The sequence below is a fragment of the Bos grunniens genome, chromosome 17 (genome assembly GCF_055505025.1).
Source record: "Bos grunniens cultivar Pamir isolate PY7600 chromosome 17, Bosgru_T2T1.0, whole genome shotgun sequence".
NCBI lineage: Eukaryota > Metazoa > Chordata > Mammalia > Artiodactyla > Bovidae > Bos > Bos grunniens.
The window spans coordinates 71,733,672-71,746,908 of NC_141181.1; the positions used below are offsets into that span (position 1 = coordinate 71,733,672).

General features: G+C 67.1%; 1 protein-coding gene and 1 long non-coding RNA gene across 14 annotated transcripts; one reads left to right on the plus strand and one right to left on the minus strand.

The window, feature by feature from the left end:
- The first annotated feature begins 4 nt into the window (after window positions 1-4).
- GUCD1 (guanylyl cyclase domain containing 1) lies at window positions 5-12,087 on the plus strand. Of its 13 annotated transcripts, none has more exons than XM_086346097.1 (6): window positions 9-329; window positions 5,138-5,222; window positions 5,882-6,047; window positions 7,032-7,123; window positions 9,234-9,472; window positions 9,965-12,087. In XM_086346097.1, exons 1-6 carry the CDS (start codon window positions 119-121, stop codon window positions 10,057-10,059), a joined length of 888 nt encoding a protein of 295 aa, XP_086202223.1. In that variant the 5' UTR covers window positions 9-118; the 3' UTR covers window positions 10,060-12,087. The 13 variants fall into 13 exon arrangements, 12 of the variants coding, with proteins under 12 accessions (XP_086202232.1, XP_086202233.1, XP_086202223.1 ...); XM_086346098.1 differs by having other exon boundaries at window positions 16-329; window positions 9,968-12,087; XM_086346095.1 differs by having other exon boundaries at window positions 19-329; window positions 9,231-9,472.
- LOC147355866 (uncharacterized) lies at window positions 6,252-8,142 on the minus strand. Its single transcript, XR_015144074.1, has 2 exons — window positions 7,987-8,142; window positions 6,252-6,293 (listed from the first exon to the last, which is right to left on the minus strand). It is a non-coding gene; the product is annotated as an uncharacterized LOC147355866 (long non-coding RNA).
- Window positions 12,088-13,237: the final 1,150 nt, after the last annotated feature.

Genomic DNA, 13,237 nt, shown 5'->3' on the forward strand with positions numbered 1-13,237 from the left:
TTCCTTTTCCCGAGTGGCGGCGGGCGGGGTCTTTCGCCTTCGCGTTCATCCTTCTCGCGCCGGCTGGGGAACCCGAGCTCGGGTACAATAGTTCCGGGCCCGGGGAAGAGCGGGGCGGATGACCGGACCCAGGTGCCGCCGGAAACAGCGACCCTCGGGCCGGCCCGGGCCGAGGGGGACTCGCGCTCCCCAGCACCCGACGCCAGACGCGGGCTGGACGGCGAGGCGGGCGGCGGGGGCGGCGGGCGCGGAGGCCCGGGGCCGGGACCTGCCCCCACAGCGGAAGCCTGCGAAGCCGACGGCGCCAGGGAAGGGGCGCCCTGAGCGAGGCGAGTGCCCCCGGCGTGCGGACAGGGGAGGCGGGGACCCGGAGGAGCGGGCCGGGGGGCGGCCGGCGTGGGGGCCGGGGGCGGGCCGGGGCGGGGCTTGGGGCCGCAGCCGCCTCCCGCCCCTTCTCCCCCCGGGGCGCTGGTGCTGGCGGCCCGGGAAGCCGGCGCGCGCGGGCCGCGCGCTCTCGTCCCCAGTCGACGCCAGAGCTGCAGCCGGCGCCGGGCCGGGGCCATGGGAGCCCCGCGCCGCCCGGGTCATGAGGACGGAGGTGGACGCGGAGGCAGCGGGGCCGCCGCTCGAGCCCGGTCAGTGTGGTTCCTCCGTCATCCCGGGGATCGCGGTGGGCGCGGGGCAGGACCCCGGGGATCGGGGGGCGGCCCTCACCCCGGGGATCGGGGTGGGCCCGGGGCAAGACCCCGGGGATCGGGGATCAGCGGTGGGGGGCAGCCCTCACCCCGGGGATCGGGTATGGGGGAGAACCCAGCCCGAGCGCCGGGCAGGGTCCAGCCGCGCGACCTTGGGCCGACCGCCGCCGCGGCCCCTGCTGTTGAGCTCTGAGCGAAACCTGGCCAGGTGTGCGCTCCGGCTGGTCCCGCCGGGCCGGCCACGGTCAGTTGGGGTTTGTTTGTTTTCCTGATAACTCCCGGAGCAGGGACACCCCTGGGCATCTCTCGCTTGCGGTCATGGAGGGAAGGAGGGTCCTGGTTGAGCGGCCGGGGCGGGGGGAGGGGTCACCTTTCCCAGGAGGGAAAAGTCCTCTTTAGAGCTGCTTTGAGGAGACCCTGTCTCCCCTCCGAAAACTGAGGCCTTAGAAGGGGCAGGCAACTGGGAGGGATCGCAGAGCAGTGAGGGACCGCCGCCTGCCCCTGGCCTCCCAGACTCCTGCGTGGTGTCTTGCTACAGGGTCTTCCTTCTCTAGTTCCTCCTTCCAGGCGCCTGAGTTCCTTTGCTGCGGCGGGGGGAGGCGGGAGGGCACAGACTGATAATCAGTGGCCAGGCTCGGTGTGCTCTTCTGAGTGGGGGGGGGGGGCAGTGGTTCCCCATCCCCTGTGCGGCATACAGTTGACGAGTGAGTGGCCCACACGGGGAAGACCCCAGCCCTGAGGCATCCGTGGGACACGACTGTAGTTGCAGCAAGGAGTTGGGTCCAGGGCTGTCCCCGGGCTTTGCTGTCTCGTCCTCCAGTTGTCTCACTTTGTGATCTTAGACCAGACACTTGCCTTTCTGGAAGAGCCTGAGTGGAGTAATGACTCATTTCCAGGGCGCTTTCTCTGAGCAGGCACTCTGCCCGAGTTGTTTGCATGCAGGGCCTCGTCAATCCTCATAACGACTTGGGTGAAGCTGGTTCCAGTTGTCACCTGCACTTTTGCAGATGAACCGACCCAGGGCTTAAGTATTCAGGACCAGGAAACTGCCTTCCTTCTTGAGGACAGCTGCCAGCTGAAGCCGGGTCAGCCCCTTCCAGGCAGACCCTGGCCCTCAGGTGGGATGGGCTGTGGCTCCAGGTGCCTGGCAGCAGCTTGGGGCTTGGAAGGCCTGCCCTTATTGGGTTGGCCGACTTGCTTGTGCCTGGATTGGGGGTGGCCCCAGGCGGGTGGTCAGGCACCTCAGGGGTGTGGGCAGGATCAAAGGGTAAGAGATAAGGGCGAGAAGAGGTGGGGCAGAGTTCCCGAGGGCCCCAGCCAGCAGCGGGCGGTGCCACGTTTTACAGCGGGGGGGGGGGGGGGGGCGAGGCACAGACAAGAGTCGGAGCCTGGCCACAGGTGGCCCAGCCAGCCAGTGCCAAAGCCCCGGCCGCAGAGTCAGGAGGAGCCGTGGACAGAGGACCATAGTCTGGAAGCCTGGGGGAAGGGGAGTCCTGCGGTGACCCGGAGGCTCAGGCCGCTCAAGGGAAAGAAAAAAAAAAACAAAAATGCCTTCCATTCACCGCCGAAGCCTGTCTGCCGAGGTCTCCAGGCTGGGAGGAGGCAAACGCTCCGTGCCTGCCACTGAGGAGTTCCCCGCGGGTCCAGCGGGCAGACAGATACCAGCTCCGGTCCTCCAGATGGAGGGGAAGGGACTGACGCGTTTGCATGTTCAGAGATGGGAGACAGCCTTCTGGACGGAGGGATATGCAGGAGCCAAGGCTGGGGAGTAAACAGCCCGTGGAGAGAAAAACGAGAAGGCAGTGTGTAGCTTTGGGAGGGGCTCTGGAAGGGCGGGACGCAGGCCGCAGGGGCCAGCAGCCTGCGGAGGCCTCTGCCTCTGCTCAGCCTTCGGGGGCGGGGCATTGCTTTGGGACGTGAGCACCTGGATGGCGGGGCTCGTCCGTGACCTAGTGTGCCCAGGGCACACCGTAGTGGGCGCTCGGGAGTTCCTTTCTTTCCAGCAGCAGTTTCTGGAGTCACTGCTGCATCAGACAGCAGGCACTGGAACCACAGCGAGTACGGCGAGCCGATTCTCTGCCCTGGGGCCGCTTACAGTCCAGCGGGGCGACAGGCAGGCTTTTTGTGTGTTTTTGTCATTTTTGCCCAGTACTGTGAAGGAGACACTGTGGAGCAGCCCCTGCCCCCAAAAGCACAGTCAGTAAACACCTCTCACAGGCGGGGGGACTTGGAGCCAGGACCTGAGTGACAAAAAGGGGCAGGCTTGAGTCCCGAGGGTGAGAGAGCTCCCCCGGGGCGAGGGGGGCAGGCCCGGGAAGGCTTTGTAAGGGGTAAGAACTGGCTCCTGAGGGCCATGGAAGACTGTGGAGGGACCCCTGCGGCTGCTGTGGACCAAAGCCGGAGAGGGACTGGGGGGGCGGGGGACAGGCAGAAGTCGGACAGGTTGGGGCCCACGGGGCCAAGTCCGTGGCAGTGGGCGGAGGCGGATGTTGAAAGGCCCAGAGAGGTGGCCTGGGTTCCTTTTGGGGCCTCCTGGGGCCAGGGGAAGGAGAGAGCGAAGCCTGAACCCCGACTGGTCTCAGCGCCCCAGGCCCCAGCCAGATGGAAGACGGGGCTCCCGGCAGCACCCATGCAGGGGCCCCGGGGACAATCTTGCCAGGGGCCAGCGGCTGGCCAGCAAGCGGCTCGCACTCAGCCGTGCCTCCCTGCTTTCTGCGGGCCTTGTGGGTGAGGCGGGAGAGGAGAGAGGCCACGGCAGTGCAGCCAAGGCACAGTCCTGAGCCCTGCTCCGGAGAGGGCGTGGACAGTCCAGCAGGGAAGGGGTCCACATGGGGGCCCGGGCCAGCGGAGTGCCAATGAACGAGGGGGCACGGCCAGCCTGCCGTCCCGGGAGGCCTGGGAGGTGCTGGCCTCTGAGCCAGGCCTTGAGGGCAGGGGAGGGTGTGGACGGGAGAGCAGGAGCTTGGGACCCCTGCAGGCTACAGGAGGTCACAGGTCACAAGGCCAGGATGCACCACAGGGCTCCCGGGCGCCCTGCGGGTTGGTGCACGTGGGGGTGGGGTGGGGAAGGGTGCTGGGGGTCAGCTTTGCGCGGGCCGGTTGTGAGTTCAGGAGCGTTGCCTGGAGACCTCAGAGGTGGGGAGACCACAGCAGTCGAAAGGGCGTCCTGAACGAGGAGAGTGTCACGGCCGGTTCTTTAGCTCTGAGCTCCATGCAGATTCCCGGGACCCCCAGGGCAGGAGGGCCCCCCAGGCCACGGGACAGGGGCCTGCCATGGCCCCGCTCTCCGGTCTTAAGGCGCGTCCCGCACGGTCCCCGGCCTGGCCCCTAGTTTTCCTCCGCCGCCCGTGTGTGCTGTCCGCCCAGGCACTCCCCACCGAGTCGCCAGTCCGCAGGCTGGGCACTCATGGGGCTCTGGGGCAATGTTTGTTGACCAAAAGGGAAATCAGACCAAAGTCCCCACTTGAGGGATGGCCAGACCCAGCCCACAGGTGAAAGTCAGAGGCCCAAGCCAGTGGGAGAGCCCAAGCTGGAGCGCCCAGGCCAGGCCCTGGCTGCTCCGCCCCAGGTAGCCGGCCCTGGCTGATGTGTGACCGCCCCCTCCTTGAAACCCTGGGGGCTGTGGAGTCAGTGGCCTTGGGAATTGAGACAGGAGCGTCTGCCGAATGCCTCCGGGAGCCCCCCGCCACAGAGGGGCTCCAGAGAGGGGCCACGGGGGGGCATGGTGCCCGGGGTGGGGGCGCCGTGCACCATGGGGGCAGCGTTGTGGAGAAGTGATGTCTGCAGACAGGACTTGACTCCGTGGCCTGGGAGGCTGAGCCAGTCTAGGCAGGAGGGAGCGGGTATGTAAAGGCCCAGGGGCCTGTGAAGGCTCCAGCCTGGGGAGGGCGAGGGGAGGCTGGGCAGCAGTGGGCCCCGGGGCGGTAGCCACGCAGGCCTTGTCCTAAGGGGTGTGGGAGCCACCCCACCGGAGGCCTGTGCATAGGGCTGACCTGCTCAGACCGGCGTTTTGGGGAGACCGCCGCTGTGGCGAGGAGAATGGGTTGAGGGACCGGTAAGGCCGTAGACCGTCCTCGAGTGGCCCCTTGGGACCTCAGCAGGCGCTGGTGACGGCGGCTCCAGTGGGAGTGGGGTGGCGGGCAGGCACTGCGCTGAGGGTCCGTGACCCCCCCATGCCCCTGCCACCCGTGACCTGCCCGCGCTCCTCCCACCCGTGACCCCTGTGCTCCTGCCTGTGACCCCCCCCACCACGCTCCTCCCGCCCGTGACCCCCCACTCCTCCCGCCCATGACCCCCCGCTCCACCCACCGTGATCCCCCCTGTTCCTCCCGCTCGTGACCCCCCCACCGTGCTCCACCCGCCCGTGACCCCCCTGCTCCTCCTGCCCGTGACCCCCCCACCGCGCTCCTCCCGCCCGTGACCCCTGCGCTCCTCCCATGCAGGGGACTTCGTGCAACTGCCGGTGCCCATCATCCAGCAGCTCTACCATTGGGACTGCGGCCTGGCCTGCTCCAGAATGGTGCTCCGGTGAGTGCGCCGGGCCAGCCCTGATGGGGGTGTGGGGGTGCACGGGGAGAGCCCCGGGCGGGATTCGTTGTCCAGGCGGCTGTCTCCAGCTGGGGCTTGGGGGAGGCCCAGCATCTACCCAGGCTCCACCCCACCTGTGGAAGCCCGCGGCGGTGGACCAGGCCCCAGCTCTGCCTCCGGAGGATGCCCAGAGTCTGGAACGGCCAGGAAGTCACATGTGCCCAGGCCTGCCCCACAGACTGACCCCCACGGCCGAGATGCGGGGCCCTCCTGCAGCCCCCTGACCTCGGACTCTCGGCAGACGGGGTCACTGGGCAGGGCAGCCTCCTGCGCCCCTTCCTGGAAGTCCAGGCAAGATAGGTGTTTGTGCCTAACGCTCAGGGGACTAGGGATGAGGTGTGCTCCCAGCACTTAGATGGTCCTGAGACGAGGCTGGAGAGGCTGGCGACTGGCCCAGAGTCACACGGCCCGTGAGAGACGCCAGGTGCAGAGTCCAGGCCCCGGACGGGGACCTGCGTGGTGCCCGGGAGGCCCCGGGCAGTGTGCGGTCAGGACCTAGGAGTTCACGACGCAGGGCGGAGCCTCCCGGGGGCACAGGCTCACACGGCGGGCCCTCGGGGGGAGGCTGCCCCGAGGCTCAGCAGGCACTGTGCCTGCAGGTACCTGGGCCAGCTGGACGACGCTGAGTTCGAGCAGGCCCTGCAGGAGCTGCGGCTCACCAGGAGCATCTGGACCATCGACCTGGCCTACCTGATGCGCCGCTTCGGTGTGCGACACCGCTTCTGCACCCAGACTCTGGGCGTGGACAAGGGCTACAGGAGCCAGGTGCGCGCCGGCCGCGGCCTTCCCGGTGTGGGACCAGGCCCCGGGGCCCAGCAGCTCAGGCGCCCCCACCCCCACCTGTCGTGGACGCACCTGCTGACTTGCGGAGGTGCCCTCGCGACTCATGCTCCTTCCCTTTGTCGCGGCTCCAGCCGGCCCGGCCTCCGCACCTGTCTTCCTCGGGCCGTCACGGGCCAGTTTTCTTCCTTCGTACAGGGACAGCCAGCTCCAAGTTGGGTCTCTGGTGTTCTAGAAGGAAAAAAAGTCTACCGTCTTTCATTTTTATAAAAAAGGAAGGCTCAGACACGGTGCTTCCAACCCAGAGGGCGCGGGTTCCATCCCTGGCCGGAGACTAAGACCCCATAAGCCATGTGGGACGGTCAAGAAAATAACTCAAAAAACAAAAACAAAAAGCACACAAACAAACAACAACAAAAACAGAATGCCGGCAAAGCCTCACTGAGACCCCAGTGCACCCTGCCGCCCTTAGAGCCAGGCCTGCCTCCCACCTGGGCCGAGCAGACAGTGCCTGCCGGCCTCGTGGGCGACAGGGCCACTACCCCGTGGCCAGTGCCCGTCTACCTAGCTCTCCTTTGAGCCGTCCAGGCCAGGGGGAAAGGCTGGTGGATCTGGTGTGGTCAGCGTGGCCTTGAGGTGGAGGAAAGGCCCAGAGCAGGGTCTCTTCTGCCTGCCCCGTGGGGCCCCTGGCCCCCCGAAGGCCCCTGCGCCAAACAGACCGTGTCCTTTGCTAACACGCGCCAGCTGAGCCGAGTGGGTGGTGTCCAGACTCCCGCCCACCCCCAGGGTACCGGCCCGAGCCTGCCGCCCGCCCATCTCCCGAGCACCCTCGCCAGCCTCGGGTGGTTCTGCCGCCCACGGGCCGGGCCCATGTCCACTCCCGACCCCCGTGCTGTTTACGTCCTCCCTGGGGGGCGGGTGTGCGGACAGCCGGGGTGGGCAGCCTCTGCAGCTGCTCTGCCTTCACAGTCCTTTTACAGGAAGCACTTTGACACAGAGGAGACCCGGGTGAACCAGCTCTTTGCACAAGCCAAGACCTGCAAGGTGCTGGTGGAGAAGTGGTGAGTGCGTGCGTCTCCCCCACCCCCTTCCTCGTGCACCTGCTGCCCCGGGGCTGGGGGGGGGCGGCCTCCCTTGGGAAGGGGCAGACCTGAGCTTTCCCGCCCTGCCGGCTGTGGGCACTGACTTGTCCCTGCCCCCGACCCCTGAGCCTTAGTGTTTCCATCCATAAAATGGGAACAGGTTGGGGGCTACGTGACCTAGTCTACACAAAACTCTGACCTGGGGTGGCTCCTGAGCCGGGGGAAAGAGGGACAGGTGAGCAGGACAGATCTGAGCCATCCCTCGGGCTGCTCGGGGAGTGCTGGCCTTGGGGCAGAGCACAGGGACCCTAGTGGCGGGTGACGGCCTGGGGAGCACGCTGGCACGGCGAGAGGCTGGCAGGGACGGCCTGGGTGTCAGCTGTCAGGGAGGCCTGGCCAGACCTCCTCCCGGCTGCCTGACCTTAATAGGTCTCCCTCTTCTCCACACGGGGCGGGGGAGACTTGCCCAGACGCAAGCAGCTTCCTCCCCAGCCTGCTGTGGGCACTGTGCCCAGCAGGCGTCCGGCTCTCAGACCTGGGCTGGTCTCTCCCTGGGTCTCCCGTCCTCCCGGATTTCTGTCTTCACAATCACCTGACCCAGGCACACAGCCCTCTGGGCACAGGGAAAAGTTCTCCACGTGTCCCCAGGCCACGTGAGCGCGTGTTGGAGGGTGAGGTAGCCGGTGTTAGCTCCGTGGCATCTGACCAGCTGCGTGGCCATTCCCGCCTCCCCCGCAGTGGTGAGCGCCACGGTCACCCCAGTGGCCCAGCCATGCACTGACCCGCACCCGGAACCCCCACCCCAGGCTTCCTGGTGGCTGAAGTGCCCCTCAGGGTCATACCTTCTGCTGGGAGTTGAGCCAGCTGCTTCGTCTCAGAGACCCGGTGGAAAAATGGCACACTTCCCTGGGCCACAGCATCAGACCAGGCTGCTCTGTGACTCGGTGGGGCTGGAGCTGGGCCCGGCCACCAGGTGCCCACACGCACCCCCGAGGGGCCTGGAAGGAAGGAGGGCTCAGTGTGGCTGGGCGTTGGCCCCTACCCACCGGTGAAGACGGTGGGGCCCGGGCCCTGGGGAATCCCCCCAGCCCTCCCTCCTCGGGTCTGTCTTGGACTTTCCTCCTCCCGGGGGCCTCAGAGGGGCCGGGGCCTAGGAGTCTGGAACAGCCGGCTGACCTGGGGTTCCCCTGCAGGTGCTGCCAACTAGTCCTTCCTGGCAGCCCCTTCTGCCACAAGGAGCCTCAAACAGAAAGAGAAATACCTCCTTGCTTGGTTCCAATTCGGGGAAGTAAATTAAACCACCCGTTTATGTTACTAATGCAGCCTTTAGGGTAAAAGACCAGGGCAGTGGGGGGGCAGGTCTGGAGTTGTACGATCACCCTGTGAAGGGCCTGTGGGCCCAGTGTGTCCTGGGCACCCCCCATCCATGCTTGGTCCCCCGCTGAGCCCCGGCCACCATGACGAAGCAGGTGGGCACCCCCCACATGGAGCTCAGGGCGGACGCGAGGCGTGGCCCGGGCTCTGGGACAAGGGGCAGGCCGGAGCCCGGCGGGGGTTAGGGTTAGGGTTAGGGTTAGGAAGGGGCCGGGGCCCGGTGGGGGGCCCAGCGGCGCTGCTGACCCCGTGCGTGCCCTGCAGCAGGGTGAGCATGCAGGACATCCAGGCCCACCTGGAACACCGGGCAGGCCGGGGCCCGGCGGGGGTCCGGGGAGGGCCTAGGGCCCGGCGGTGCGCTGACCCCGTGCGCCCTGCAGCAGGGTGAGCATGCAGGACATCCAGGCCCACCTGGAACACGGGGCAGGCCGGGGCCCGGCGGGGGTCCGGGGAGGGCCTGGGGCCCGGCGGTGCGCTGACCCCGTGCGCCCTGCAGCAGGGTGAGGGGCCGGGCCCGGCGGCGCACTGACCGCGTCCGCCCTGCAGTAGGGTGAGCGTGCAGGACATCCAGGCCCACCTGGAACACGGGGCAGGCCGGGGCCCCGCGGGGGTCCGGGGAAGGCCTGGGGCCCGGCGGCGCGCTGACCGCGTGCGCCCTGCAGCAGGGTGAGGGCCCAGGCCCGGCGGCGCACTGACCCCATCCGCCCTGCAGCAGGGTGAGCGTGCAGGACATCCAGGCCCACCTGGCGCAGGGCCACGTGGCTATCGTGCTGGTGAACTCGGGCGTGCTGCGCTGCGACCTCTGCTCCAGCCCCCCCAAGTACTGCTGCTTCACACCCAGCGGGCCCCGCTGCTTCTGCCGCTCCCCCGACTACCAGGGCCACTTCATTGTGCTGCGCGGCTACAGCCGGGCTGCCGGCTGCGTCTTCTACAACAACCCGGCCTACGCCGATCGTGAGTGGGGCGGGCGGGCCACACCGCCTTCTCCCCGGGGCCCCTACCCCCCAGCCCCGGGCCATCACCAAGCCCGCCCTCTGCCCCCACCCAGGGCCCAGCCCAGGGCTGCAGTTCCCACCACCCCCAGCCCCCAGGCCAGCCCTCCGTGCTAGAAAGGGAGGTCGGGGGACCTTGGTCAGGGGACTAAGAGGCCACACGCTGCGCAGAGTGGCCGAAAGAAAAAAGTAAAGTCTGCCCGGCCCTGGCCCTGGTCGCCACCCACCCCCTGCCCAGACTCCCCACGGCCCCAGGGACAGGGAGGGACCACCTGCCTGGCGCAGACAGCCCTGCAGCCCCCAGCGAGTCCCCTCTCTAACCCTTTCTCCTGCTGAGTCACAGAAAGCGCAGAGGACAGGCTCACAGGGGCCACAGCGGCTGCAGGGAGGGCGTCCCGCGTGGTGGGGGGCAGCTGGGACGCCCCTTGCTGACCTCCCCGTCCTCCTGCCGCAGCAGGAATGTGCAGCGCCAGCATCAGCAACTTCGAGGAGGCCAGGACCAGCTACGGCACAGACGAGGACATCCTCTTTGTCTACGCGGACAGCTGACGGCGGGCCCGCTGTGCGCTGCCCTGCCCCCAGAGGCCACTCCAGAGGCGCTGGCCCAGGCCCGGGGTCGGGCGAGGCGCCGCGTCCCTGCTGGCTGTTGACGTCGTCCTCCGGGCCCGAGGCCGAGGCCGGCTCCCGCTGCGCTCAGGGCACGTCTGCCCCTCGGGCTCCCTGGTGCCTGCAAGCCGGACTCAGGGCAGACGGGGGCGCAAGAGCCCACCTCCCTGCAGACCCGGGACCCGACCCAGCCCCGAGAGCCGCGGGGCTGTGTGTGGAGTAGCCACCCTGGGCCCTGGGGCTGTGTCAGCTCCAGCCTCCCTGGGGTCTGGTCGGAAGGCAGGCGCTCTGGGCCCGCTGCCCCCTTCCCCCACCCCCGCCCGGGGGGCCCAGTCCCCGCAGCTGGTGGCCAGGCCCCTGGGGAGGGCTGGACCTCAGGTAGAAAGGCCTCAGGCCCCTGCGGCCTTCCTTGGAGCGGACACCTGGGCTGTGGGCGGGACCCTGGCACCCGGTGGCAACCCGAGGGCCAGGGCCAGCGGCCTGGGCCCCAAACACGCTCCCTGCCCCCGCCACAGCGCCTCCTGCCTCAGTGCGGGCAGCCCCATGTCTCAGGGTTGGGTGCTGGGGCCCTGGGCCTGCACACCCGATCGCGGCCGGGGGCAGCCTGTCGCCTCCCCCCAGCCCAGTGCTCACACCTGGCCCTCTGCACAGAAGGCCAGGTGGTCTCTGTCGGCAGAGGGAGTAACCCTAACCCAGGATTGCACAGCGCGGACCCCCGCATGGACTAGAGCAGCTTCCTGCTCCTTCCTTTTTCAGCCAGAGGTGTGTGTGTGTGTGTGTGATTTAAGTCTTTTTTTTTTTAGCCGGGGGAGGGTGTTTTTTTGAGATTGAAGTTTTCACTTTTGGTGGGGTGAGACTCAGCCTCAAGCAAGACAATAATAGTGGGGTCACAGGTACTTTGGAACCACGGACACCTCTCTTCACAGGCAGATAAGCCAGGCCAGGGTCTCTTCCAAAGCCAAGGGGACCCGGGGCCGCAGGCAGGCTGGCCTCGCGCCACAGCCAGAACCTGACTCAGGACAGAGGTGGGGCTGCGTCTTGAACCTGGGTCTGCGCCCCTGGAGAAAAAAGGGAAATGGGCCATTCCCAAAAGGGGCTGGGACACCTCCTGCCCCTGCCCCGGGTTACCTCTGGCCAGGGGGGCCGGGACGCCCCCGTCAGCCACAGCACCTAAGTCTTGGTCGTCGCTGCTGGACGCCTGATGCTGGGGCGGTGGTTGCTGCCACTTTCCCAGGCTACAGACCACCCAGCCGTACAGCTCCTCGACCCAACAGCCTTGACCGAGAGGCAGGCGCTTCTGGCCAGGCAGCCGCCCTGGGTTCAAAGGCTAGCGCTGCCTGCGGGCCCGTCTGGTCCCGTTGCCTTAACCCTGGGTGGCCTGAGACCCCCGAGCCCTGGTTCCCACGCCCGGAGGGCCACACGGGGCAGCTGCGGGCTGGGTGCCCCGGGAGGCCCGGGTGACCCCAGCGAGCGTGGCGGCGTCCAGGGAGACAGCAACAGGAAGGGGCGGCCGCCCTCTGGTGAGGCCCAGTACTTGGGCTGGTAGGGGCTGCCCAGGGAGCAGCCTCCACAGACAGTGTCCACGGTGCCTTCGTCCATCAGAGACACTGTCCCCAGGTCGGAGGAGCAAGCCTCTCGGGGCAAGCTGCAGGTTAGAAGGCACCCGTCTGGAAGGTTCACAGGAGCTGCCTGGTCGCGGGGCCGCTGCCACCCGCCTAGAGCGGGTCTCGGAGACAAACCTCACCCTGTTGTGTCCTGTTCACACACAAATCATTAAAACGGGGCTGGAGACAGCAGGACTCGTCACGTGGTGCCGTGACCCCTTGGCTGCACTTGGAGGGGGCGCCCTGGGCCACTGGTTGTCTCCCCAGCCACCTAGGGGCAAAAGGGATCTTACGCATCACAGGGATTTTTATACGTGTTCTCTTGTTTGTAATGAGCCATTCTCAATAAACATGATCCTCACTGCAAGACACTGGCAGCCCCCGGCCCGCCTCTGTGATCCTGGTCTCCTTGGGACGGCCGCTCCCAAGCGCACGTGTAGGTGTGCTGGCCACCGGCCGCCCGGGCGTTCTCAGGATGTGACTGGAGGTGCCAAGCGGGGGAGAGCTCGAAACCGAGCATGAAGGATCACTGGGGATCTGGGAGACCAGAGCGGGGAACCTTCCAGAAACCGTCATCTCTAAAGCCCTGTGCTGAGAGCCAAAGGTGCGAAGCTCTATCTGTATGACGGTGCTGTGACCAGGCCAGCTCGGCTAGCAAGGCGTGTGTGGCCCCCGCCCAGGCAGTTAGGAGGTGCAGAAAAGGCTCTGATCCTATAGCGTGGAGACCCCATTCACTCAGGGGCTCCCCAAACTGCTTTGCCACACAGTTTGTTTCTGTGGAACCCTGGTCTTCCCTGAATGATGCTGACCTTTGGGTAAGCCCTGATACAGTATCCTGAGGTCATCACTCAGGACTTGCCTGGTGGCCCAGTGGTTGAGAACCCACCTTCTGATGCGGGGCCCGCAGGTTTGGTCAGGAAACTTTTAAGATCCCAAGTGCCGTGGGGCAACTGAGCAAGCAAGCAGACGGGTCAACACACAGGCTGCTGATCCTCTGGGGACTTAGATCACTGGTCCTCCCACCAAAGCAAAACCACTGGCCCCACGGTGACCTCCAGCTCCACCAAACACCGGGGTCTTGTTCGCTGGTGGGACGACTGAGCTGAAATCTGACAGGTCCACTTGGGGCCAAGCTGTTCACCCAAAGCCGCACAGCCCCGAACTGGAAGTGGGCGTGGGCCCTCCGCTCAGGGGCTAGAAGCCCAGGCCAGTCCTCCACCTGGTAAGCTTTGCTGTGCTTTTACCCGCTCTGCCACCCAGACTGTCAGACTGTCCAGGTCACTCACATTGAGGCACAAGGCGAGAGCCTGTCCACCCTGATGGGCCCACTGGGACAAGGCTGGTGACCGCACCTCAGCACCACCTGACGGCCTCCTGGGCCCGTCCCTGGGCTGGGCAGAGCAGTGCCCCCACCACAATGGACCCCGCACGAAGGACACAGTGCTTTCTGATTCGGAGGCTGCCACTGCACGCAGACAGGTGATTCTGGCCAAGGGCTGGCCCGTTTCTCCTGCAGG

What these genes read in the sequence shown, in the direction of transcription:
- GUCD1 (XM_086346095.1), top strand. Translation starts at nt 119, where the DNA reads ATGACCGGACCCAGGTGCCGCCGGAAACAGCGACCCTCGGGCCGGCCC. An exon ending in GAAGGGGCGCCCTGAGCGAG is followed by an intron (nt 330 to 5,137) that starts GCGAGTGCCCCC and finishes CCTCCCATGCAG; the next exon opens with GGGACTTCGTGCAACTGCCG. An exon ending in AAGGTGCTGGTGGAGAAGTG is followed by an intron (nt 7,124 to 9,230) that starts GTGAGTGCGTGC and finishes TCCGCCCTGCAG; the next exon opens with CAGGGTGAGCGTGCAGGACA.